General features: G+C 45.6%; 1 protein-coding gene and 1 long non-coding RNA gene across 2 annotated transcripts; both read right to left on the reverse strand.

Annotated features, from left to right (window-relative positions):
- Positions 1-1,268: 1,268 nt before the first annotated feature.
- myo15b (myosin XVB) lies at positions 1,269-27,635 on the reverse strand. The gene is made up of 36 exons (XM_045223709.1): positions 27,554-27,635; positions 27,347-27,404; positions 26,910-27,130; positions 26,527-26,762; positions 26,184-26,353; positions 25,755-25,998; positions 25,403-25,583; positions 25,057-25,120; positions 22,487-22,519; positions 22,178-22,383; positions 21,717-22,004; positions 19,986-20,064; positions 19,519-19,789; positions 19,316-19,406; positions 17,802-18,030; positions 17,610-17,716; positions 17,444-17,503; positions 15,687-15,762; positions 14,673-14,791; positions 14,307-14,425; positions 12,448-12,589; positions 11,002-11,113; positions 10,632-10,896; positions 6,999-7,135; positions 6,839-6,915; positions 6,663-6,739; positions 6,416-6,546; positions 6,173-6,267; positions 6,010-6,087; positions 5,797-5,893; positions 3,309-3,457; positions 3,028-3,152; positions 2,741-2,874; positions 2,455-2,588; positions 1,665-1,805; positions 1,269-1,421 (listed from the first exon to the last, which is right to left on the reverse strand). Exons 1-36 carry the CDS (start codon positions 27,554-27,556, stop codon positions 1,335-1,337), a joined length of 4,836 nt encoding a protein of 1,611 aa, XP_045079644.1. The 5' UTR covers positions 27,557-27,635; the 3' UTR covers positions 1,269-1,334.
- On the reverse strand, positions 19,774-21,756 carry LOC121583146. Its single transcript, XR_006003449.1, has 3 exons — positions 21,717-21,756; positions 19,986-20,064; positions 19,774-19,857 (listed from the first exon to the last, which is right to left on the reverse strand). It is a non-coding gene; the product is annotated as an uncharacterized LOC121583146 (long non-coding RNA).
- Positions 27,636-27,855: the final 220 nt, after the last annotated feature.

Raw genomic sequence — 27,855 nt, forward strand, 5'->3', positions numbered from 1 at the left:
GAGCTCGTCAGTAAGGCCATTCTACTGCCAATGTTTGTCTATTGAGATTGCATGCTTGTATGCTCGATTTTATACACCTATCAGCAACGGGTGTCGCTGAAATAGCCAAATCCACTCATTTGAAGGGGTGCCCACATACCTTTGTATATATATTGTAAGTTGTTAATTTTTTATTCTAGATAACATTTATATTAGAAAAATGTGCCAAAAATGCATTTTACGTGCATGTCTTTAGTATTTCACAGATAGAAAGATAAAAAGTATTTATCCACAATCTGCTCTGGACAAGTCCGGTCCTGGAGCGTCTTAACAAAATGAAACCCAAATATTCAGACTGACTTCATCCAGTGTCCAGAAAAATGGATTTGCATGATATGCATATATTTAATGAGATATTTGTGTCTACATTAAACTGGTAAAAGTTGATTGTGATATGATTAAGGGAACAAAATTACCCTGTGAGGGTGCTTGGCCTTAAATTACACAGATATTTACTGCAAATAAATCTTCACATTGATACATTGGTTATATAAAGATTTATTGCACAGAAATCTAATAAATATTCAAATTTGGACATTCATTGGTATTGAAAACTATAATATGTAGTTTTTTTTTTAAATAACTAAACGTTGTTGATAAAAATATGAAGGCATTGACTTGTTTTGATAATCATCAGTGCAGGCCCGCTTATCAATAGTCTGATCCTGAGTCATCTAGGCTGATCCTGAGTCATCTAGGCTGATCCTGAGTCATCTAGGCTGATCCTGAGTCATCTAGGCTGATCCTGAGTCATCTAGGCTGATCCTGAGTCATCTAGGCTGATCCTGAGTCATCTAGGCTGATCCTGAGTCATCTAGGCTGATCCTGAGTCATCTAGGCTGATCCTGAGTCATCTAGGCTGATCCTGAGCCATCTAGGCTGATCCTGAGTCATCTAGGCTGATCCTGAGTCATCTAGGCTGATCCTGAGTCATCTAGGCTGATCCTGAGTCATCTAGGCTGATCCTGAGCCATCTAGGCTGATCGTATCAGCAGGCTCCCTCTCTCAGAGTGTGTGTGTGTGTGTGTGTGTGTGCTTGTTTGTGTGTGTGTGAGCGTGTGTGTGTGTGTGTGTGTGAGTGTGCTTGTTTGTGTGTGTGTGTGTGTGAGCGTGTGTGTGTGCTTGTTTGTGTGTGTGTGTGTGTGAGCGTGTGTGTGTGCTTGTTTGTGTGTGTGTGAGCGTGTGTGTGTGCTTGTTTGTGTGTGTGTGTGTGTGTGCTTGTTTGTGTGCGTGTGTGTGTGTGTGTGTGTGTGTGCTTGTGTGTGTGTGTGTGTGTGTGTGTGTGTGTCTGTCTACTAGTTGCGGCAGGAGACAGAGCTATTGATGGGTGGTTGCACCAGCTCCTCCATAATGACAGCAGTGATGTGGCACAGCTCCTTGGCCTGTAGGGCAGAGAACACACACACACACTATTGTGAAGGTAGCATTCAGGTTGCGTCTCTAATGTGCCCTTAGTTCCCACATCCCTTCCACTGTGTAACCTCACAGTTTACAGAACTAACCCATACACCAATGGTCACCAACCTTTGGTCCTGGAAAGCGCCAGCTAAAGCCTGCCCTCCCTGTATCTGGGGTTAGTGACCACCGCACCGTCATAGCCTACTGTGTACTGCGTTGTACTTCACCTGTTTGAGGTGGATGGTGATGGTTTTTGGGCGTCCTGGGTTGCCATAGTTGATCTCCACTCCTGGCCCCTTCTTGTGTTTCTTGGGTTTGACCAAGCACAATGACTGCACTTCCACCAACGGGATCACAAATGCCCGCTCCTGAATAACACAGGAACATTATTGTAAAGCATTAGTAGATGTGAACTACAAATGAATAAAACCTGAATAATAGCAGACATCTTTCAAAGCCATAGATCTATTAAATCTGTCATGATCGATCAGTTCACCCATAATTCGGGAAACACTGTACCTATATTATGCATGGTTGGGGTGTCCCTCCCTATAAAACAGTGTGTTTGGGGTGTCCCTCCCTACACAACAGTGTTTTTGGGGTGTCCCTCCCTACACAACAGTGTTTTTGGGGTGTCCCTCCCTACATAACAGTGTTTTTGGGGTGTCCCTCCCTACACAACAGTGTGTTTGGGGTGTCCCTCCCTACACAACAGTGTTTTTGGGGTGTCCCTCCCTACACAACAGTGTGTTTGGGGTGTCCCTCCCTACACAACAGTGTGTTTGGGGTGTCCCTCCCTACACAACAGTGTTTTTGGGGTGACCCTCCCTACACAACAGTGTGTTTGGGGTGTCCCTCCCTACACAACAGTGTTTTTGGGGTGTCCCTCCCTACACAACAGTGTTTGGGGTGTCCCTCCCTACACAACAGTGTTTTTGGGGTGTCCCTCCCTACACAACAGTGTTTTTGGGGTGTCCCTCCCTACACAACAGTGTTTTTGGGGTGTAAATGTGGTACCTGTGTATTGGGATGGCAGAACAACACTCCCTCTTGGTTGACAGCCACCAGGCAGGGCGAGGGGCAGCTGCGATGGCTGACCTTCTGGGCCAGGAAGATATTAGAGCCGAACAGAGGTAGGGAGCTCAGGCACTCTGGGGATAGAGGCAGCAAATCAATCAATGCAATTCTATTTATACAGCATTATACTGTAGATATAGTAAATCTAAATATATTTACAAATACATTTATCGCAAAGTGCTTAACACAACCAAGGCAAAAATAAAAGTGTGTTTGAGTGCCTCACCGAGGAAGCGTGCTTTGGCGTCGTGGGGACTGAGGGACAGCATGGTGGTTATCTCTCTGAGAGAGATAGAGTGGATCTGCTCCAGGTTGGTGCTGCCCCCTTCCTGTCGGGGGAGGTACTCCTTCAGTTCAGGCCTGACAGGGACAGAAGAGAGAGAACTATCTGTAACTCTTAACATCGGACAGAGAGACCAATCACTTATGTCCGGTCTGAAAACAACAGTATGGCTCACAGTGAGGGCTGCTGAGTGTAGGGGCTAAAGGCTAGGGGTCAGGGGTAGTACTCACATAGTGGGCTCTTGAATACGGCCCTGTGCCAAATGCTGCAGGACCGCCAGCTCTGCCATCTGCTGGACAACATTGGCACCACCGCTTGGCAGCAGCAGTTTGCCATCCAGGTAATCACCCAGGACCTGCAGGCAACAGACAGGGACAGATGGAGTTCATTCAACTACAGGGACAGAAGGAGTTAATTAGTCTACAGGGACAGAAGGGTTTTCACCAGGGCCTGACATAACTGGAGGTGGTTTCTATGGTAATAACACAACTAGGGGTCGTTACTATGGTACCTGTTGGAAGTGGAACTCCAGGTAGAGGTCATTGTCGAAGTGAAGGGGGTGTGTCCACATGATACGGTGGAAGGACAGGAAGATGGAGCCGTCATCCAATAGGAAGTCAAACATGTACTCATCAGGGTGGATTGGGCGCACCATCCCCTCTGAAAGAAGAGAAGGAGAGAGACGGAAAAACCACATGTATATCACGTGATCACATGCTTCGGGGTGTGCCTGGGACTTGAACTCACAACCTTCGGGGTGCGCTGATCTTTCTGCTGTGCCACCAAGTCTGTAATAATCTCAGAAGTCACCTACACATTCATTACCTATAATACATCTCTGTACTTAGCAAAAGAGTGCCATCTGCACTGCTGTTAATCTGACTAATGTTGGTGGGATATTTATTCTGTTTTAATGTTACGACTGAATCACTATGATAAATATAATCGTTTTTTTCTTGAGTGTATTATACAAAGCTGATTTACTTTGAAGTCCAAAGTGTAGGAATACAGGTGAAATCAGTTATTGACAGAGACATGGTGGCGTAACAGGAAGATCGGACTGCCGTGAACCAAGAAGTTGTGAGTTCAAATCCCAGGTGAGGACATGTTGAATAATAATTACTGTATAAATAAACACACAATGTAATTACAGTGGGGAGAACAAGTATTTGATACACTGCCGATTTTGCAGGTTTTCCTACTTACAAAGCATGTAGAGGTCTGTAATTTTTTATCATAGGTACACTTCAACTGTGAGAGACGGAATCTAAAACAAAAATCCAGAAAATCACATTGTATGATTTTTAAGTAATTAATTTACTTTTTATTGCATGACATAAGTATTTGATACATCAGAAAAGCAGAACTTAATATATGGTACAGAAACCTTTGTTTGCAATTACAGAGATCATACGTTTCCTGTAGGTCTTGACCAGGTTTGCACACACTGCAGCAGGGATTTTGGCCCACTCCTCCATACAGACCTTCTCCAGATCCTTCAGGTTTCGGTGCTGTCGCTGGGCAATACGGACTTTCAGCTCCCTCCAAAGTTGTTCTATTGGGTTCAGGTCTGGAGACTGGCTAGGCCACTCCAGGACCTTGAGATGCTTCTTACGGAGCCACTCCATAGTTGCCCTGGCTGTGTGTTTCGGGTCGTTGTCATGCTGGAAGGCCCCATCCATCCTCCCCTCAATACGGTGCAAAGAATGATGTTTCCACCTCCATGCTTCACGGTTGGGATGGTGTTCTTGGGGTTGTACTCATCCTTCTTCTTCCTCCAAACACGGCGAGTGGAGTTTAGACTAAAAAGCTCTATTTTTGTCTCATCAGACCACATGACCTTCTCCCATTCCTCCTCTGGATCATCCAGATGGTCATTGGCAAACTTCAGACGGGCCTGGACATGCGCTGGCTTGAGCAGGGGGACCTTGCGTGCGCTGCAGGATTTTAATCCATGACGGCGTAGTGTGTTACTAAAGGTTTTCTTTGAGACTGTGGTCCCAGCTCTCTTCAGATCATTGATCAGGTCCTGCTGTGTAGTTCTGGGCTGATCCCTCACCTTCCTCATGATCATTGATGCCACACAAGGTGAGATCTTGCATGGAGCCCCAGACCGAGGGTGATTGACCGTCATCTTGAACTTCTTCCATTTTCTAATAATTGCGCCAACAGTTGTTGCCTTCTCACCAAGCTGCTTGCCTATTGTCCTGTAGCCCATCCCAGCCTTGTGCAGGTCTACAATTGTATCCCTGATGTCCTTACACAGCTCTCTGGTCTTGGCCATTGTGGAGAGGTTGGAGTCTGTTTGATTGAGTGTGTGGACAGGTGTCTTTTATACAGGTAACGAGTTCAAACAGGTGCAGTTAATACAGGTAATGAGTGGAGAACAGGAGGGCTTCTTAAAGAAAAACTAACAGGTCTGTGAGAGCCGGAATTCTTACTGGTTGGTAGGTGATCAAATACTTATGTCATGCAATAAAATGCAAATTAATTACTTAATTACTTATCATACAATGTGATTTTCTGGATTTTTGTTTTAGATTCCGTCTCTCACAGTTGAAGTGTACCTATGATAAAAAATGACAGACCTCTACATGCTTTGTAAGTTGGAAAACCTGCAAAATCGGCAGTGTATCAAATACTTGTTCTCCCCACTGTATGTGTGTCAAAGTGTGTCAAATATGTAAGTTGAAAACACTGTGTCTATATTGTGACATTCTACAGACTTCCTAAAGACTCATTTTTGATTGCAGGGCATCATGTGACAATTTGAATCAACATGTGAAAGGTTATGTGATCACGTGAAAATCCACATGTGAAATATCTTCACATGTAAACTGTTCCAAAAGAATGTGCAAAACGTTGAGAACATTTTTTTTCTGTAAGGGAAACCTCTAGGATTCTCTTAGTTTTGCTGTCACAAAATGAATGTCTAACAATCTTTTGTCACTTGCAGTTTTGGGTTATATTAGCTACAGCACGTCGTTTTGTCCTCCTACCCTGGTCCCGGTTGGCATGGATGGAGAACTCGTTGACTTCTGAAGGGTCCTGGATGCCCATCTCTGTACACAGCTCTTCAACCACCTCCAGAGCCACCTGGGTACACAGAGTCAATATTCTACATATACATAATATATATAATCTTTATCATAATGATAATTAAAGCGAGGCAGTGGAAAGGAGAGCAGGAAAGAGAAGGAGACTTGACTTACGCTGAAGCTGCGTATCTTACAGGGGAAGTCTACTCCACCTGGCAGCTTGATGGGGAACCGGCGAGAGCTTCTGCCAGCCTACAGAGAACAACACACACCAAGCGGTGACGGTACTGCTGGTCACGCAATCAAATCAAAAAATGTATCCACACTCATGTCTCACCAGTATGGCTTCCATCTCTACGTGAGAGGGGACGTGTCTGCGTCCTCCGTGGATCAGAGACCGGAATAGGTTCTCGTTGCAGTATTGAGACAGCTCTGAGATGGAGAGGAAACAGACACACACACACACACACCTGCATTAGATACAGAAGAGCTCTGGGGTAGCAGACACAGCTTCAGACTTTTAAAGGGATCTCTTTGGGGGCATCGCCAGTGTGTGAGGGGTGCAGGGCTGTGTGTGTACCTTGGTAAGGGTGTTTGGGGTCTTGGCTGATGTTTTTTAGGTGGTGTGTGACGTAGGGGTTGAGAACGCCAGAGCAGGGGAAGAACCCTGTTACCAGGTTCAATAAACGCCAACCTCTGGTACAGCTCTGCCTGTATAACACACACACAAACACAAAACACACACAAAACACACACACGAGTTAGGAATTGACCCTCTGTACACTATTCACAGGTAAAGGTTTATACACACTCTGCCAGCCTCTCACTTGTGAGTGTTGTTAGTGGTCTGTTTGATGACCTGGCAGTAGATCTCATCTCTCAGGAACTCCTTCTCCTTCCCCAGCTGAACACACAAACACAATGGACAGATATTACTACATGTTCAAGCAGCTGTAGCGATGGTGTGTGTGTGTGTGTGTGTGTGTGTGTATATATGTCTCACCAGCAAGACATGGCTGACACAGTCTTCCTCAGACTTGTGATTCCCAAGAGGCTGGTCTCCCATGAACTGCATCACACCTTCAGAGAGAGCAGTGATATTGATATGCAATGTACACATAAAGAGTGTGTGTGCAGGTGTGTGTGTGTGTGTGTCGACTCACTCATGAAGGTCTGGACAGCCATGTTATTGAGATCAGGATCAGAGTACAGGATGAGGGATTCCTGGACGGGAACCTCGGTGTACTGAACCATCTCGGAGAAGTTTCTACCTCCATCAAGAAGACCTCTAGCCTCCATTCTGTGATAGAGAGACAAGAGGAGGAGGAGAAAGAGGAAGGAGGGGGGGGTGATAAAAGAGGAATGACATAGGGAGAAAAAAAGAAGAGATGATTGTGTAGTTAAGGAAGACAGTTGTAACACTCGCGAAAACATAGGATTACATACTGTACATCAGGGGTATTCAACAAAATTTAAAAAAGGTCCAGTTAGAGAAAATGTTTTGAAGCAAAGGTCCAGAAGATCATAATGTCTAACAATTTAGTGGTATATATATTTAAGTAGCCTAGTAGTTCTGAATGTAATCAATAACTGACCGTCTAATCAAATTAATTCAGTACAATTCAAAAACTTGTTGACAATATTTATTATCACGAAACATAGAACTGAACATTAGGGTTGTCCTCGACTAAAGAAATTCTTAGTCGACTAACACTTATATGAGTTTGTCGACTAATCGATTAGTTGATTTAATCGACAGAGCTGTGCAAGACTAGAAAAGCGCAATATAAATGTAGTTAATTAACCATCTGTAAAACTGAGTTTCTCCGAAATTAATCCTGCAAAAGCACCACTTTAAATCTCGTGTTCACCAGAAATGTTCTCATAAGTTACTTGGAAATGAGTAATTAAGCATGAATAAGCATAAAAATGACTTATCGACTAAAGAAATCTTAGTCGACTAAGACCAAAACGACCGATTAGTCGACTAATCGACTAAGAGGGGCAGCCCTACTGAACATATATGTATGACTGTAGATATGTACAATGTGCTCTCATTAATTAACTAAATAAAACTAGGGCTGCATGTCAAATAAGAGAAAATAAATAAAATGTGAAAATTGTGCATTTTCAAAAAAAAGTGCTTAACTTCAGAAAAATAATATAAAGGGAGGAAAAGTTTGAATTTCCCCTTTTCTGTTTCACATCTTGACTCAACAGTCTCAACCAATTTTACAAATAATAAATCTCAACAGATCTTAACAATTGAACAGTTTTAGAGTATCACTTTCTTCCCCTCATATCCCACTCCACCATGTTTTTGCTCAGTGAGAGAATTGAGCTTTAGCCTGTCTTGCCAGAATTTTAAACCTGGGCTTGAATGGAGTCAGGGCCATTCTCATACACATGTGAAGGTGCTCATTGGTGAGCCTGGAACGATATTTAGTTTTAATTATGTTCATTGTGGAGAAAGCTGCCTCGCAGTTGTATGTGGAGCCAAACATGGTCAAGATGTATAGGGCTACTTTCCTCAGACCCGGGAAAGCAGTCTCAGGGACCATTTGGAACCAGAAAGTGGAAGGGTCAGTTCTTACAAACTGCTCTTTCAGGGCCACATCTGCTTGGAGATCAACCAATTGCATCTGGAGAGACCCAGCATTTACCCATTTAAAGTGCTGTGTGACTTCCTTTGAGAACCCCCTGACATCTGTGATCAGAAATGGGTTCTGAATGAACATGGTGAGCTGCTCTCCAAAGCTGAAGCTGTCAAAACGGTTGCTGAAGTTTACAATCAGCTTATCAATAAAATCAACAAAAGAAGACAAATCTCTCTGTCCCTGAACCTGTTCCTGCACTGCTGGGAAGTGTACACAGTCTCCCTGCAGGTCTTCCTTGAACACTTCAAGTTTCCTCTGAAAGGAGCGAACAGCTGTCATCAGTTCACAAATTGAATTGTCCTTGCCCTGTAGCCTCAAATTCAGTTCATTCAGATGTGACGTGATGTCAACCAAAAAGGCCACATTTCTCATTTTCTAAAAAGAGAGAAAACTGTGTTGCCTTCTGACTGCTTAGCTCTGCCAAAAAAGATGCTAATTCCCTCCTGATGGACCAAAAGCGCTCTAGCACCCTGCCTTTGCTGAGCCATCTCACATTGTTGTGCAGCAAAAGATCATCAGCATTGGCATCAACTTCTCTGAGGAATTCCCTAAGCATGCGATGCTGGTAGGAAGAGGATGCCCTGAGAAAATTTATCATTTTCATCATTGTATTCATCACCTCAGCATGCTCATCTGACAGGGAGGCACAGAGGACAGATTGATGAATGATGCAATGGTAAGATAAAAGCTCAGGATTGTCCCCTTCAGTCTTGCTACAGCTCCTTTTTCTTTCCCTATCATAGAAGGGGCTCCATCTGTGGTTATTGAAACCACTTGTTTTGGCTCTATTCCTCTTTTTGTTAACATCTCCTTAATGGCCAGGTAGATATCCTCTCCTCTTGTACTGGTCTGAAGGGGAGTGACACCTAACATGTCTTCACAGAATGTTTTCTGGGCTGTGTTGAAAAACCTGGCAAACACTAACAGCTGAGCATTGTCACATATGTCAGTGGACTCATCCACAGCTAAGCCTACACATGGTGCCTTATGCATGGCTTCATCTAGCTGGGTTAGCACATCCTGAGTTAATATTTCACTTTTCTTTGTGGCAGATGATGCTGACATGGGAATTTGCTTTATTTTATCACAAAGCTCATTTTTTTGTTTTCCCTCAAGTAGTGTTTCAGCTACTGCACTCATGCATTCTTTGACAACCCCTCCATCTGTAAATGGCTTTTTGTGTTTACCCAAAATCCAAGAAACTCCGAGGGAACACTCAAGAGCACGTTGTTGGGCAGTGAATGTGTTGCTCAGGATCCTGGTGGACTGGTCATATTGGGCTCTGAGACTACTTACTTTCTGTGATCTCAATTCAGATTTGAGTGGGTACGTTTGTTCAAAACCTTTATGTTTTGTCTCATAATGGCGTTTCACATTGCCACTTTTAATAAGTGCCACGGTTTCTGCACATATGAGACACACTGGTTTAGTGCTCCCATTGGGAAGTATGAACAGAAATGAGTCTGTCCATTCTGGATTAAATGCTCTGTTTTCATTGTCCACTTTTCTTTTTTTGGAGAGTGCCATTTGTTCCTTATTTTCTCTAACTGTTACCCTTTTTCTGCCTCACTCGTCTGTTTCGCTCCCTTTCTCCGTCTCACTCATATTTTCGTCAACTTTCTCCGTCTCACTCGTATTTTCCTCAGCTTTCTCCGGCACACTCGTCTGTATCTCTCCCTTTCTCCGTCTCATTCGTCTGTTTCTCACTCGTCTGTTTCGTTCCCTTTCTCCGTCTCATTCGTCTGTTTTCGCTCCCTTTGTTTTCTACATATATCGCTATCTTTTTAATCCGACTTTCTTTTCCTTGGTAACTTGCCTCTAAAACTCTCATCTGTCTGCACTGTAGAGTCCCAATGTTTACCGCCAGGAATGCAAAGACTTCATTGGCTGAGTGGTATCACGTGGGATCGCTTAACTCACATGCAATTGGTCGGTGAGTTTCCTCATTCACAAAACGAGTACCGTAAAGACTACAAAAGCTGTGCATATTAAAATAGAAGCGCCCCGTCAGGTTTTAATTCATAATCTTTTGTTTTGGTCCGGGTCCGTATGGGACGGCTTCTGGGTCCGGATTCGGACCGCGGTCCGCCTGTTAGTGACCTATGCTGTACATCATACAACACTATTATCCCCCATTACCTCGTGGCAGCGTCTCTGAAGTATTTCATGGCAAACTTTGTCATCAGGAACGTCTGTACGTCACCCAGCTCACTACCCTCTCGGCTGGGCTGTACTGAGCCAGTATGGGAGGTGGGTCTGGGGGCTGCTGGGAGTCCTCTCATGGACTTCCTCCTCTCGTCGAGGCGGTCAAGGTGGACGTTGTGGTAGTCAGGAGGGGCAGACGGCTGAGTGATGTCCGTGGGGAAGAGACCAGAGCGCCCCCCAATGGAACCGAAACACCAACCTGTGAGTGAGAGGGAGAGAGAAGGGATAGGACTGTCAGAAAGAGAGAGAGAGAGAGAGAGACAGACAGACAGACAGAGGTCAAAGGTCACTGTGATGACCTCACCTGGTTTGAGGCCATCTATGGGCAGCAGTTTGATGATGTCACCACTGCGGAAGTTGAGCAGGCTCTTGTCGTCCGTCTCAAAGCTCTTCAGGGCGATCACATGATCCGAGCCCTGAGAAGGTTTGGTAGGAGGTTATACACAACAAAGATACCATATAGTATGATGTACCAGGAAACATACACTATATATACACAAGTATGTGGACAACCCTTCGCATTTGTGGATTCAGCTATTTCAGCCACACCCGTTGCTGACAGGTGTATAAAATCGAGCACACAGCAATGCAATCTCCATAGACACACATTGGCAGTAAACTGAAGAGCTTTTTGACTTTCAACGCGGCACCGTCATATGATTTCACCTTTCCAACAGGTCAGTTCGACAAATTTCTGCCCTGCTAGAGCTGCCCCGGTCAACTGTAAGTGATGTTATTGTGAGGTGGAAACGTCTAGGAGCAACAACGGCTCAGCCGCGAAGTGGTAGGCCACACAAAATCACCAAACGGGACCGCCGAGTGCTGAAGCGCGTAGCGTGTAAAAATCATCTGTCTTCGGTTGCAACACTCACTACCGAGTTCCAAACTGCCTCTGGAAGCAACATCAGCACAATAACTGTTCGTCAAGAGCTTCATGAAATGTGTTTCCATGGCCGAGCAGCCGCACACAAGCCGAAGATCACCATGTGCCATGCCAAGTGTAGGAGTGGTGTAAAGCTCGCCGCCATTGGATTCTGGAGCGGTGGAAACACGCTCTCTGGAGTGATGAATTACGCTTCACCATCTGGCAGTCCGACGGACGAGTCTGGGTTTGGCGGATGCCAGGAGAACACTATCTGCCTGAATGCATAGTGCCAACTGTAAAGTTTGGTGGAGGAGGAATAATGGTCTGGGGCTGTTTTTCATGGTTCGGGCTAGGCCCCTTAGTTCCAGTGAAGGGAAATCTTAACGCTACAGTATACAATGATATTCTAGACGATTATGTGCTTCCACCATTGTGGCAACAGTTTGGGGAAGGCCCTTTCCTGTTTCAGCATGACAATGTCCCCGTGCACAAAGCGAGGTCCATACAGAAATGGTTTGTCGAGATAGGTGTGGAACTTGACTGGCCTGCACAGAGCCCTGACCTCAACCCCATCGAACACCTTTGGGATGAATTGGAATGCCGACTGCGAGCCAGGCCTAATCGCCCAACATCAGTGCCCGACCTCACTAATGCTCTTGTGGCTGAATGGAAGCAAGTCCCTGCAGCAATGTTCCAACATCTAGTGGAAAGCCTTCCCAGAAGGATGGAGGCTGTTATAGCAGCAAAAGGGGAACCAACTCCATATTAATGCCCATGATTTTGGAATGTGATGTTAGACGAGCAGGTGTCCACATACTTTTGGTCATGTAGTGTATCTATACAACTATTTTCATGATATAAGATGAGGAAGAGGGTGGTGGTTACCTCGATGAGTTCTTGGTGGAACAGCCTGACCATGGCAGTAATCTGAACAGCTCTGTTGCTCTGCAGTTGCAGCTGTTCTCCTTTCAGACTGAATTCTACCATGTCTGCAGACCGCAGCTCCACCGACAGCAGCTCTGCATAGCTACACAGAGAAAACCACAGCACTTATCGTACACACACAGGGAGAACATACACGGGCATCACATATTAGATGTACACTGCTCAAAAAAATTAAGGGAACACTAAAATAACACATCCTAGATCTGAATGAATGAAATAATCTTATTAAATACTTTTTTCTTTACATAGTTGAATGTGCTGACAACAAAATCACACAAAAATGATCAATGGAAATCAAATGTATCAACCCATGGAGGTCTGGATTTGGAGTCACCCTCAAAATTAAAGTGGAAAACCACACTACAGGCTGATCCAACTTTGATGTAATGTCCTTAAAACAAGTCAAAATGAGGCTCAGTAGTGTGTGTGGCCTCCACGTGCCTGTATGACCTGCCTCCAACGCCTGGGCATGCTCCTGATGAGGTGGCGGATGGTCTCCTGAGGGATCTCCTCCCAGACCTGGACTACAGCATCCGCCAACTCCTGGACAGTCTGTGGTGCAACGTGGCGTTGGTGGATGGAGCGAGACATGATGTCCCAGATGTGCTCAATTGGATTCAGGTCTGGGGAACGGGCGGTCCATAGCATCAATGCCTTCCTCTTGCAGGAACTGCTGACACACTCCAGCCACATGAGGTCTAGCATTGTCTTGCATTAGGAGGAACCCAGGGCCAACCGCACCAGCATATGGTCTCACAAGGGGTCTGAGGATCTCATCTCGGTACCTAATGGCAGTCAGGCTACCTCTGGCGAGCACATGGAGGGCTGTGCGGCCCCCCAAAGAAATGCCACCCCACACCATTACTGACCCACCGCCAAACCGGTCATGCTGGAGGATGTTGCAGGCAGCAGAACGTTCTCCACGGCGTCTCCAGACTCTGTCACGTCTGTCACATGTGCTCAGTGTGAACCTGCTTTAATCTGTGAAGAGCACAGGGCGCCAGTGGCGAATTTGCCAATCTTGGTGTTCTCTGGCAAATGCCAAACGTCCTGCACGGTGTTGGGCTGTAAGCACAACCCCAACTGTGGACGTCGGGCCCTCATACCACCCTCATGGAGTCTGTTTCTGACCGTTTGAGCAGACACATGCACATTTGTGGCCTGCTGGAGGTCATTTTGCAGGGCTCTGGCAGTGCTCCTCCTGCTCCTCCTTGCACAAAGGCGGAGGTAGCGGTCCTGCTGCTGGGTTGTTGCCCTCCTACGGCCTCCTCCACGTCTCCTGATGTACTGGCCTGTATCCTGGTAGCGCCTCCATGCTCTGGACACTACGCTGACAGACACAGCAAACCTTCTTGCCACAGCTCGCATTGATGTGCCATCCTGGATGAGCTGCACTACCTGAGCCACTTGTGTGGGTTGTAGACTCCGTCTCATGCTACCACTAGAGTGAAAGCACCGCCAGCATTCAAAAGTGACCAAAACATCAGCCAGGAAGCAAAGGAACTGAGAAGTGGTCTGTGGTCACCACCTGCAAAACCAGTCCTTTATTGGGGGTGTCTTGTAATTGCCTATAATTTCCACCTGTTGTCTATTCCATTTGCACAACAGCATGTGAAATGTATTGTCAATCAGTGTTGCTTCCTAAGTGGACAGTTTGATTTCACAGAAGTGTGATTGACTTGGAGTTACATTGTGTTGTTTAAGTGTTCCCTTAATTTTTTTGAGCAGTGTATATTCTCCCTTAATCACTCATAGTTCATACATCTTTTCCATTTTTTGTGATTGTAGGATAGGCGTACCTATAGCTGCGTAGCATGCGCAGGTGTTTGGGGTTGATGCCTGATGCTCTGGCCACCTTCAGCAGACGAATGCCACGATGAGACACACCTAATACCTGGGTGTCCCCGCTGGTATCACTCTACAACACACACACAAAAAAACACACACAGGTACAGGTTTATACACACTCTGCCAGCCTCTCACACACAGGGAAGAGATAATATGAGTGTGTGTGTGTGTGTCTGTGAGAGAGAGAGAGAGAGAGAGAGAGAGAGAGAGAGAGAGAGAGAGAGAGAGAGAGAGAGAGAGAGAGAGAGAGAGAGAGAGAGAGAGAGAGAGAGAGAGAGATAGAGAGAAAGAGAAAGAGAAAGAGAAAGCTAACTCACTTTGACAGGGAACAGCCTTGTGAAGTAGTTTTCCCAGTTGTCTCTGGCAGCCATCACTATCCTCTTCTTCTTTGTGTCGTCCTGGACCAAGCTGACACTGGTACCCACATGGAAACTGGCTGGAATAGACAGAGGACAGAGACAGGATGGAGAGAGAGAGAGAGAGAGAGAGAGAGAGAGAGAGGGGGGGGAATAGAGAGAGAGAAGACAGAGAGAATAGAGAGAGAATAGAGAGAGAAGAGAGAGGATAGACTCCCCTGGTAAAAAACAACTAGACTCCCCTGGTAAAAAAACAACTAGACTCCCCTGGTAAAAAAAACAACTAGACTCCCCTGGTAAAAAAAAACAACTAGACTCCCCTGGTAAAAAAACAACTAGACTCCCCTGGTAAAAAAACAACTAGACTCCCCTGGTAAAAAAAACAACTACTCCCTGGTAAAAAAACAACTAGACTCCCCTGGTAAAAAAAACAACTAGACTCCCCTGGTAAAAAAACAACTAGACTCCCCTGGTAAAAAAACAACTAGACTCCCCTGGTAAAAAAAACAACTACTCCCCTGGTAAAAAAAACAACTAGACTCCCCTGGTAAAAAAAACAACTAGACTCCCCTGGTAAAAAAAACAACTAGACTCCCCTGGTAAAAAAAACAACTAGACTCCCCTGGTAAAAAAACAACTAGACTTCCCTGGTAAAAAAAACAACTAGACTCACCTGGTAATAACAACTAGACTCACCTGGTAAAAAACAACTAGACTCACCTGGTAATAACAACTAGACTCACCTGGTAAAAAACAACTAGACTCACCTGGTAAAAAACAACTAGACTCACCTGGTAATAACAACTAGACTCACCTGGTAATAACAACTAGACTCACCTGGTAAAAACAACTAGACTCACCTGGTAATAACAACTAGACTCACCTGGTAAAAACAACTAGACTCACCTGGTAAAAACAACTAGACTCACCTGGTAATAACAAGTAGACTCACCTGGTAATAACAAGTAGACTCACCTAGTAGGTCCTTCATTTTCCTCCTCTCCTCTTTGGAGATCCTCACACAGGTGTCACTGTACGTGTCTCTCATGATCTGACAGGGAAACAAAAACAGGGATTTATATTCATATATACAGTGGGGAGAACAAGTATTTGATACACTGCCAATTTTGCAGGTTTTCCTACTTACAAAGCATGTAGAGGTCTGTAATCTTTATCATAGGTACACTTCAACTGTGAGAGACCAGAAAATCACATTGTATGATTTTTAAGTAATTAATTTGCATTTTATTGCATGACATAAGTATTTGATCACCTACCAACCAGTAAGAATTCCGGCTCTCACAGACCTGTTAGTTTTTTATTTAAGAAGCCCTCCTGTTCTCCACTCATTACCTGTATTAACTGCACCTGTTTGAACTCGTTACCTGTATAAAAGACACCTGTCCACACACTCAATCAAACAGACTCCAACCTCTCCACAATGGCCAAGACCAGAGAGCTGTGTAAGGACATCAGGGATAAAATTGTAGACCTGCACAAGGCTGGGATGGGCTACAGGACAATAGGCAAGCAGCTTGGTGAGAAGGCAACAACTGTTGGCGCAATTATTAGAAAATTGAAGAAGTTCAAGATGACGGTCAATCACTCTCGGTCTGGGGGCTCCATGCAAGATCTCACCTTGTGGGGCATCAATGATCATGAGGAAGGTGAGGAATCAGCCCAGAACTACACAGCAGGACCTGGTCAATGACCTGAAGAGAGCTGGGACCACAGTCTCAAAGAAAGCCATTAGTAACACACTACGCCGTCATGGATTAAAATCCTGCAACGCACGCAAGGTCGCCCTGCTCAAGCCAGCGCAGGTCCAGGCCCGTCTGAAGTTTGCCAATGACCATCTGGATGATCCAGAGGAGGAATGGGAGAAGGTCATGTGGTCTGATGAGACAAAAATAGAGCTTTTTGGTCTAAACTCCACTCGCCGTGTTTGGAGGAAGAAGAAGGATGAGTACAACCCCAAGAACACCATCCCAACCGTGAAGCATGGAGGTGGAAACATCATTCTTTGGGGATGCTTTTCTGCAAAGGGGACAGGACGACTGCACCGTATTGAGGGGAGGATGGATGGGGCCATGTATCGCGAGATCTTGGCCAACAACCTCCTTCCCTCAGTAAGAACATTGAAGATGGGTCGTGGCTGGGTCTTCCAGCATGACAACGACCCGAAACACACAGCCAGGGCAACTAAGGAGTGGCTCCGTAAGAAGCATCTCAAGGTCCTGGAGTGGCCTAGCCAGTCTCCAGACCTGAACCCAATAGAAAATCTTTGGAGGGAGCTGAAAGTCTTTATTGCCCAGCGACAGCCCCGAAACCTGAAGGGTCTGTATGGAGGAGTGGGCCAAAATCCCTGCTGCAGTGTGTGCAAACCTGGTCAAGACCTATAGGAAACGTATGATCTCTGTAATTGCAAACAAAAGTTTCTGTACCAAATATTAAGTTCTGCTTTTCTGATGTATCAAATACTTATGTCATGCAATAAAATGCAAATTAATTACTTTAAAATCATACAATGTGATTTTCTGGATTTTTGTTTTAGATTCCGTCTCTCACAGTTGAAGTGTACCTATGATAAACATTACAGACCTCTACATGCTTTGTAAGTAGGAAAACCTGCAAAATCGGCAGTGTATCAAATACTTGTTCTCCCCACTGTATATATAAGGTGTGATATGTAGAAGGTAGTGAATAAAAAGGGTCAAACAATCAACACTGACCTGCTCACAGAGGAGATTGAGGATGTAGGGGTGGTTGAACTTCTCTCTGGGGTAAAACACCTGAACAAACACAGGGGAATGATCGTGATTCACCTACAGTATAATGCAAACACATTGTAGAACAATACAGACAATTCCATTTTTCTCGCCTGCAGTTCCAGCTCACCTCTTTGCGTAGGAACAGTTTGCCAGGCATGACCGAGTAGGAGAAATAGACACTGGCAGAGAACCTGTAGAGCTGGGAGCGGACACTCCCCTCCCCAGACAGCAGATCTATGGACAATGTGTTACTTTACTTCTCTGTGGAGTTATTAACATTTTAAAGCTATGGCTGTACCTCTGAAGTAGCTTTACTTACTGAGTGTGGGAGCAGCCTTGGGGGGAGGGTCTAGCAATCTGTCATAGATGGGTTGGACTGGGGGAGGAGGAGGGGCGGACTCGGGGGGAGAAGGCGGAGGGTTCTTGGAGCGACTCTGCGTGCAGAACAGGTCGGCAAGGGAGCGCTGTTTCTGCTTCATGTTGTTGGAAATGGAGCAAGGCCCTCTAGTGGAGGGAGGAGAGCGCTGCCGTGCGGGGGGAGACTCTCTCTGACAGGGGAGGGTAGGGGGAGTATTACTATAGGCTAGGCAAGATAACTTGTAAGTCGCTCTGGATAAGAGCGTCTGCTAAATGACGTAAATGTAAATGTAAATGTAAATAACTGAATGGATATGTTAGCTCCAACACTCCTCACCAACATGTCTAGGGCTAGGCAAGATAACTGAATGGATATGTTAGCTCCAACACTCCTCACCAACATGTCTAGGGCTAGGCAAGATAACTGAATGGATATGTTAGCTCCAACACTCCTCACCAACATGTCTAGGGCTAGGCAAGATAACTGAATGGATATGTTAGCTCCAACACTCCTCACCAACATGTCTAGGGCTAGGCAAGATAACTGAATGGATATGTTAGCTCCAACACTCCTCACCAACATGTCTAGGGCTAGCCAAGATAACTGAATGGATATGTTAGCTCCAACACTCCTCACCAACATGTCTAGGGCTAGGCAAGATAACTGAATGGATATGTTAGCTCCAACACTCCTCACCAACATGTCTAGGGCTAGGCAAGATAACTGAATGGATATGTTAGCTCCAACACTCCTCACCAACATGTCTAGGGCTAGCCAAGATAACTGAATGGATATGTTAGCTCCAACACTCCTCACCAACATGTCTAGGGCTAGCCAAGATAACTGAATGGATATGTTAGCTCCAACACTCCTCACCAACATGTCTAGGGCTAGGCAAGATAACTGAATGGATATGTTAGCTCCAACACTCCTCACCAACATGTCTAGGGCTAGGCAAGATAACTGAATGGATATGTTAGCTCCAACACTCCTCACCAACATGTCTAGGGCTAGCCAAGATAACTGAATGGATATGTTAGCTCCAACACTCCTCACCAACATGTCTAGGGCTAGCCAAGATAACTGAATGGATATGTTAGCTCCAACACTCCTCACCAACATGTCTAGGGCTAGGCAAGATAACTGAATGGATATGTTAGCTCCAACACTCCTCACCAACATGTCTAGGGCTAGGCAAGATAACTGAATGGATATGTTAGCTCCAACACTCCTCACCAACATGTCTAGGGCTAGGCAAGATAACTGAATGGATATGTTAGCTCCAACACTCCTCACCAACATGTCTAGGGCTAGGCAAGATAACTGAATGGATATGTTAGCTCCAACACTCCTCACCAACATGTCTAGGGCTAGGCAAGATAACTGAATGGATATGTTAGCTCCAACACTCCTCACCAACATGTCTAGGGCTAGGCAAGATAACTGAATGGATATGTTAGTTCCAACACACTAACCTTCTGCTGTTGTCCAGGTCCGTTGTTTCTAAGGATAGCCAGGGCCTCCTCTTTGGGATCATTCTTCTTCACAAACGACCGTGCTGGAACCCTGGAGAGGGGAGAGGGAGTTAGATTTCCACTAATGCATGCAGCGGGATCTACACAGCAGATTACATGGGATTTACTTAAAAGATATGGGATGGATCCACTGTCCCACTGACCTGACTGGTTGGAAGGGTTTGGGATCGTTGACAGGGCGGTTCTGGTACTGTTTAATGATGTCACGGATTCTGGTGCTGGGAGGGGGTGGGGAGGCAGGGGGCTGGGGCGGTCTGGTTCTCTGGCAGGAGGAGACGGGGGACGTTGCCAAGTCCTGGGTGCTGGGGGTGGGGGTGGGGAGGGGGAGCGGGGAAGGGTCTGTTTGGGGGGGCTCCCTCCGGGACGTTGCGAAGTGCTGGGTGCTGGGGGTGGGGAGGGGGAGCGGGGACGGGTCTGTTTGGGGGGGCTACTGGGAGTACCGTGAGGCGTTGGCGGTTTGGCTGCTGGCTTCGGCAGAGAACCTGACAGAGTGAATGACAGCACAGGCAGTTGGGTGTAAGGTAAGACATGTGGTACTCATTTTATCCTGTGGTATGAAAACTACAGATTATCTGAAGTTGAATAGGTAGATGTGTTCAACTCTACTCACCATTCTTCTGGAAGAACTCTCTCTTCTCCTTGAAAGACTCCAGCTGGTCTGGACTGACAAAGTCCACATCTCTCGCTGGCTGGAAAGATACAGTTGAAGTCGGAAGTTTACATACACTCAATTAGTATTTGGTAGCATTGCCTTTAAATTGTTTAACTTGGGTCAAACGTTTCAGGTAGCCTTCCACAAGCTTCCCACAGTAAGTTGGGTGAATTGTGGCCCACTCCTCCTGACAGAGCTGGTGTAACTGAGTCAGGTTTGTAGGCCTCCTTGCTTGCACACGCTTTTTCAGTTCTGCCCACAAATTTTCTATAGGATTGAGGTCAGGGCTTTGTGATGGCCACTCCAATACCTTGATTTTGTTGTCCTTAAGCCATTTTGCCACAACTTTGGAAGTATGCTTGGGGTCATTGTCCATTTGGAAGACCCATTTGCGACCAAGCTTTAACTTCCTGACTGATGTCTTGAGATGTTGCGTCAATATATCCACATAATTTTTCTTCCTCATGATGCCATCTATTTTGTGAAGTGCACCAGTCCCTCCTGCAGCAAAGCACCCCCACAGCATGATGCTGCCACCCCCGTGCTTCACGGTTGGGATGGTGTTCTTCAGCTTGCAAGCACACCCTTTTTCCTCCAAACATAATGATGGTCATTATGGCCAAACAGTTCTATTTTTGTTTCATCAGACCAGAGGACATTTCTCCAAAAAGTACGATCTGTGTCCCCATGTGCAGTTGCAAACCGTAGTCTGGCTTTTTTATGGCGGTTTTGGAGCAGTGGCTTCTTCCTTGCTGAGCGGCCTTTCAGGTTATGTCGATATAGGACTTGTTTTACTGTGGATATAGATACTGTTGTACCTGTTTCCTCCAGCATCTTCACAAGGTCGTGTGCTGTTGTTCTGGGATTGATTTGCACTTTTCGCACCAAAGTACGTTCTCTAGGAGACAGAACGCGTCTCCTTCCTGAGCGGTATGATGGCTGCGTGGTCCCATGGTGTTTATACTTGCGTACTATTGTTTGTACAGATGAACGTGGTACCTTCAGGCGTTTGGAAATTGCTCCCCAGGATGAACCAGACTTGTGGAGGTCTACAATTTTCTTTCTGAGGTCTTGGCTGATTTCTTTTTATTTTCCCATGATGTCAAGCAAAGAGGCACTGAGTTTGAAGGTAGGCCTTGAAATACATCCACAGGTACACTTCCAATTGACTCAAATGATGTGAATTAGCCTATAAGAAGCTTCTAAAGCCATGACATTATTTTCTGGAATTTTCCAAGCTGTTTAAAGGCACAGTCAACTTAGTGTATGTAAACTTCTGACCCACTGGAATTGTGATACAGTGAATTATAAGTGAAATAATCTGTCCGTAAACAATTGTTGGAAACATTTCTAAGTGAATGTAAACTTCTGACTTCAACTGTACATACAGGTCTTGTGGAAAAAAGCATGGATAAAAGATGTGGGCTAAAGCCAGCGTATAGCTGTATAATTAATATAAAGGCACAATTAACTTAGTGAATGTAAACTTCTGACTTCAACTGTAAATACACTGATGAAGACAGAGACACTTTACATCTGACTTTGTTTACAAGTTAATATTGTTTTATGTGTTTCTTTTGTAATGAAATGACACATTTTTGCAATGGCTAAGTACATAAAATATTTTTAAAATCAAGTAGAACTGCACACAAACAGACTATCGTCACACCCCTCCCCCGCCACACACACCTCAGATATGTAGTGCTGTAGCTGTGGTTTCCTCTGACTGAGTGTGGTTAGCGGAGGAGGGGCGGGGGGGTGGGGGTGTGTCTGGGTCAGAGGTGAAGGGGTGGGGTGGTTTGTCTGTGTCTGGGCCGGGGGTGAGGGGGCGTGGGGGTGGGGTTGTGTCTGGGCCGGGGGTGATGGGGTGCGGGGGGGTGTGACGGTGCGGAGGTTAGCCCGCCGCTGCTGCTGTCTCTGCTTCTCCTGAGTCTGCTGCTGGGACAAAGTCATCGCCTGCATTGTCATCTGCTGGGCCTAGAGAGAGAGAGAGAGAGAGAGAGAGAGAGAGAGTGATGAGAGAGGAAGTGTAGTCATGTTAGAACAGAAATGGTTATTTCATGAGAACACGAGTATAGGATAGGATTATGGTTTGTTTGTTTTCTTGGCACGTGGGTCCCAGTTTTCCACCAGTGTCTCCAAGTGCTTACCATGACCAGGGCCTGTTGGTTGATGAAAGCCTGCTGCTGTACTGCCATCTGCTGGGGGTCCAGGCCTGGTGCAGCTGGCTGGGGTGCCATCATGGTTGGCATCATAGGCATGGGGGCAGCTGGCATCATATTTGGCATCATACTTGGCATCATACTTGGCATCATCGGAACGCTGTAGCCTTGCATGGCAGGGTTCACTGGCATTCCTGGGAGACAAAATAATAATAATTGGGAATTGTAGTTAGAATAAAGCAGGATAGAGAAATAAGATTAGAATGTTTGTGTAATTAAATGACTCCCCTCACTCACCCATAGAATAGCCTGGCATTGTCATTGGAACACCTGCAACACAGGTATTGTATTTAACATTACACTTAAAATAATGAGAGAAACTGAGAGAGAGAGAAAGAGAGAGAGAGAGAGAGAGAGAAGAGTCAAATTAGCTTTTAACCAAATTACCATACGACAGACCACGTATTCACAGGATCTGGCTAAAAATACTTGAATCAGTTATAGAACCCATTGCCCTTTATGGTTGTGAGGTCTGGGGTCCGCTCACCAACCAAGAATTCACAAAATGGGTCAAACACCAAATTGAGACTCTGCATGCAGAATTCTTAAAAAACATCCTCCGTGTACAACGTAAAACACCAAATAATGCATGCAGAGCAGAATTAGGCCAATACCTGCTAATTATCAAAATCCAGAAAAGAGACGTTAAATTCTATAACCACTTAAAAGGAAGCGATTCCCAAACCTTCCATAACAAAGCCATCACCTACAGATAGATGAACATGGAGTCCCCTAAGTAAGCTGGTCATGGGGCTCTGTTCACAAACACAAACAGACCCCACAGAGCCCCAGGACAACAACAACAACAGCAACAACACAACTAGACCCAACCAAATCATGAGAAAACAAAAAGAGAATTTCTTGACACATTGGAAAGAATTAACAAAAAAACTGAGCAAACTAGAATGCTATTTGGCCCTAAACAGAGAGTACAAAGTGGCAGAATACCTGACCACTGTGACTGACCCAAACTTAAGGAAAGCTTTGATTATGTACAGACTCAGTGAGCATAGCCTTGCTATTGAGAAAGGCCGCCGTAGGCAGACCTGGCTCTCAAGAGAAGACAGGCTATGTGCACACTGCCCACAAAATGAGGTGGAAACTGAGCTGCACTTCCTAACCTCCTGCCAAACGTATGACCATATTAGAGACACATATTTCCCTCAGATTACAGCGATCCAGAAAGAATTCGAAAACAAACCCAATTTTGATAAACTCCCTTATCTACTGGGTGAAAAACCACAGTGTGCCATCACAGCTGCAAGATTTGTGACCTGTTGCCACAAGAAAAGGGCAACCAGTGAAGAACAAACACCATTGTAAATACAACCCATATTTATGTTGATTTATTTTCCCATTTGTACTTTAACTATTTGCACATTGTTACAACACTGTATATAGACATAATATGACATTTGAAATGTCTTTATTCTTTTGGAATTTCTGAGTGTAATGTTTACTGTTAATATTTATTGTTTATTTCACTTTTGTTTACTATCTACTTCACTTGCGTTGGCAATGTTAACATATGTTTCCCATGCCAATAAAGCCCTTAAATTGAGGACGGGTTCCTTTAGAAGCGGACGGGTTCCTTTAGAAGCGGACAGGTTCCTTTAGAAGTTCACAAATACAAACAGACCCCACAGAGCCCCAGGACAGCAACACAATTAGACCCAACCAAATCATGAGAAAACAAAATATAATTACTTGACACATTGGAAAGAATTAACAAAAAAACAGAGCAAACTAGAATGCTATTTGGCCCTAAACAGAGAGTACACAGCGGCAGAATACCTGACCACTGTGACTGACCCAAAATTAAGGAAATCTTTGACTATGTACAGACTCAGTGAGCATAGCCTTGCTATTGAGAAAGGCCGCCGTAGGCAGACCTGGCTCTCATGAAAATACAGGCTATGTGCACACTGCCCACAAAATGAGATGGAAACTGAGCTGCACTTCCTAACATTCTGCCAAATGTATGACCATATTAGAGACATATTTCCCTCAGATTACACAGATCCACAAAGAATTAGAAAACAAATCCAATTTTGATAAACTCCTTTATCTACTGGGTGAAATACCACGATGTGCCATCACAGCAGCAAGATTTGTGACCTGTTGCCACAAGAAAAGGGCAACCAGTGAAGAACAAACAACATTATAAATATAACCTATATTTATGTTTATTTATTTTCCCTTCTGTACTTTAACTATTTTCACATCATTACAACACTGTATATAGACATAATTTGAAATGTCTTTATTCTTTTGGAACTTTTGTGAATGTAATGTTTACTGTTCATTTTTTATTGTTTATTTCACTTTTGTTTACTATCTACTTCACTTCCTTTGGCAATGTAAACAAATGTTTCCCATGCCAATAAAGCTCTTAAATTGAAAATTGAAATGAGAGAGAGAGAGAGAGAGAGAGAGAGAGAGAGAGAGAGAGAGAGAGAGAGAGAGAGAGAGAGAGAGAGAGAGAGAGAGAGAGAGAGAGAGAGAGAGAGAGAGAGAGAGAGAGAGAGAGAGAGAGAGAGAGAGAGAGAGAGAGAGAGAGAGGAGAGGGAGAGAGAGGGAGAGAGGAGAGAGAGAGGAGAGAGAGAGAGAGAGGAAGAGAGGAGAGAGAGAGGGAGAGAGAGAGAGAGAGAGAGAGAGAGAGAGAGAGAGAAAGAGAGAGAGAGAGAGAGAGAGAGAGAGAGAGAGAGAGAGAGAGAGAGAGAGGAGAGAGAGAGAGAGAGAGAGAGGAAGAGAGGAAGAGAGGAGAGAGAGAGAGAGAGAGAGAGAGAGAGAGAGAGAGAGAGTACCTGGTCTATACATCCCTCCTCCTCCTCTCATCCTCCTGTTCAACATGGCCATACGCTCCCGGTCCTACACACACACACACACACACACACACACACACACACACACACACACACACACACACACACACACACACACACACACACACACACACACACACACACACACACACACAGAACAGTAGAATGTTTTGTTAATCTACACACCACATGCAGTAATATAATCACAGTAAAACCATCCAAGAGAAAGGAAAAGAAAACACAATTCAACCAGTAACAGGTAAACACAGTCACAGACACCTCCTATTGAACGGTGTTGTGAAAAGAGTGTCTCAGGTAAAATACCGACCCCTGGTCCCTGGTCCAGCATTGGGTCAAAGAGGTCATCCAGATAGCAATCCATCTGACGAGAACCCTCTGATGGCTGGTAGTCTGTCCGGTCCCATGGGGCCCCTCCCTGCTGGGGGAGACCAGGGGCCCGAATGGAGGGGGCCGGGGGGATGAAGCCATCTAGATCTGTTGTGATCATCCTAATGGAGAGAGAGAGAGAGAGAGAGAGAGAGAGAGAGAGAGAGAGAGAGAGAGAGAGAGAGAGAGAGAGAGAGAGAGAGAGAGAGAGAGAGAGAGAGAGAGAGAGTTAGTGAAGTTGGGGTCCTGTGTGTGTGTGTGTGTGCCTCTGAGTGTGCACCCCCCAGCCTCACCCATCTCCCTCGTTGTTGAACAGGTAGTCAGAGTGTGGGTGTGCGGTCCCCAGAGTAGCATCAGTCTCTGCTCCAGCCAACAGGTCCAAGACAAAGTCACATCCAGCCAGATCAGACCAGCCGTCATCAGCTAGCAGAGACACAGACCATCCCCGAGCCTCAGATAACCCTCTGAAGTGGAGCAGCCACGAGGCTAGCTGCTCCCCTGTGGTCCAGGACTCTACCTCAGCTGTCATCTTCTCCTCTGGAAGAGATGGAGAGAGAGAGAGGGAATGTAGTGGTGCTGCAAACACCAACACTCCAGCTAAGTGAGGCATCAGAATCACACTGAGCAAATGGAACCACAACACAAAAAAAGACAAAGCGACATAGATATGATATAGACATTACATACACATGTTATAACCCCTCTCTCTCTCTTGCTCTCACCGTTGAAGGTGTGAACGTCCAGTACCATATTTCCTCTCCTCTGATTGATTGTCCACTCCAGCTGGGAGGGGGGGTGGAGGCGAGAGGCGGGGGAGGGTAGCTTGAGGGAGGTGAGGAGTTTGTGCTGGCACAGAGAACGATATTCACCTGGACCCTCGTCAGACACATACCTGTTCACAGGTGAGACAGAGAAACACAGACTTACAATAACATAATGGTTGACAAAGAGATTACATATTTTTATGGTTGCTAAAAAGTACCTTTTCTTTTTCTAGCACTACACAAAACACATTTTCAATCAAAAGACATCTTTACAAATGATTTTGCTCACTGGGCTACTTACTTGAGCAGGGGTTTGTCCAGGGCTGGGGAGGGGGTGAAGGCACTTAGGCAGTAGGCCAGTAACAACCAGCCCCGCAGGGCCCCCTCCTCTGACTCCCTGCCCCAGGTGGTGTGGGCTATCTGGGCTAGGATCTCATCCCTCAGGGCGGGTCTGGTCTGGCCCTGCTCCACGATGTAGTTCCCCAACAGGTGCTCCTGCCAGCCACTCAGATCACTGTCCCCTACAAAGCGCAGGATCTGGGGACGGAATGATGGGGATATAGGGAGGTGACATCGAGTTAAGGGGATAACACCAGCGCCATACTGTACACATCTGTGTTCTTGTCTCTATATGTGTGTGTGTGTGTGTGTGTGTGTGTGTGTGCGTGCGCGTCCAGCACGGACCAGTTTGTAGATCTCCAGAGCGGTTTGAGTGTCCTCAGGCTCCAGAGCAGTCAGAGGTCGCTGGAGGGAGTATCCCTGTGGCTGACCCCAGCCATCCTTCAGTGTAGTGTTGGCGTATCGTGAGAAGGGGTAGCTGTCGATATCGAGGGGCAGGATGAGGGTGTTTTCTGCTTTCACCTGTGGAGGCGCCACCTCTGTCACCCCTGATACATGCTGCCGCCCTGGTGGAGGGACACAGAACTATAATCACACACAGAGAAAAGGCGACAGATAACAATGGCAGCCATGGGTCCAGTCCAGCAACAACCTACCATTTACCTGTTGTGTTCACAGAGAAGGAGGAGTCAGATAAAAGCATTTTGTTCTACATAAATGTTTTAGCCAATCCCAGCCCTCCTCAACCCATCTCGTCCATTCCCAGCGCTGCTCCCACTCACCTGCTGCGCTGCGTAGTCTGGCCGATAGCTCAGCCGGAATCTCCAACATTCCCACATCCTGGAAAAGGGAATTATCAGGAAGGAATACTTTATTGGACCAGAGGCTCCTTTTAAATATACGGCTCTGAATTCTATGTCTAATAACAGCTGTTCAGTTGGAATAGATTTTGTACAGGTGTTAAGAAACAAACTGTAGTTAGCTCCCACCATTTCCTGTGGAGGACGAGTCCTGGGTCTTAGTGGTGATGGTGACCTTCACTCTGCTTCTTTCATTCCTCTCTTGTTCCTGAGAGCAAACACACACACACAGCTTCCACTGAGTTGAGCCCCGAGCTATCTATATCACGTTAACTAGTGTTCATACAATCAGGAGGGGCTGAGCACTGATAGGCAGTGAGTACCCCTCCTGTCAATAAGACAGGAACCAAACTGACAACGCATGAACACACACCTGTCAAACCTTCACACAAAACAGGAGGCAGCAATTCATTTAATCCGTTCAGTTATAT

The sequence above is a fragment of the Coregonus clupeaformis genome, chromosome 1 (assembly GCF_020615455.1).
Source record: "Coregonus clupeaformis isolate EN_2021a chromosome 1, ASM2061545v1, whole genome shotgun sequence".
NCBI lineage: Eukaryota > Metazoa > Chordata > Actinopteri > Salmoniformes > Salmonidae > Coregonus > Coregonus clupeaformis.

Coding starts and splice junctions, on each gene's coding strand:
- myo15b (XM_045223709.1), bottom strand. Junction 26,763..26,909: donor CTCTGGAGATCTACAAACTG/GTCCGTGCTGGA, acceptor TTCCGTCCCCAG/ATCCTGCGCTTTGTAGGGGA. Junction 22,520..25,056: donor AGGAGGGATGTATAGACCAG/GTACTCTCTCTC, acceptor CCTGTGTTGCAG/GTGTTCCAATGACAATGCCA.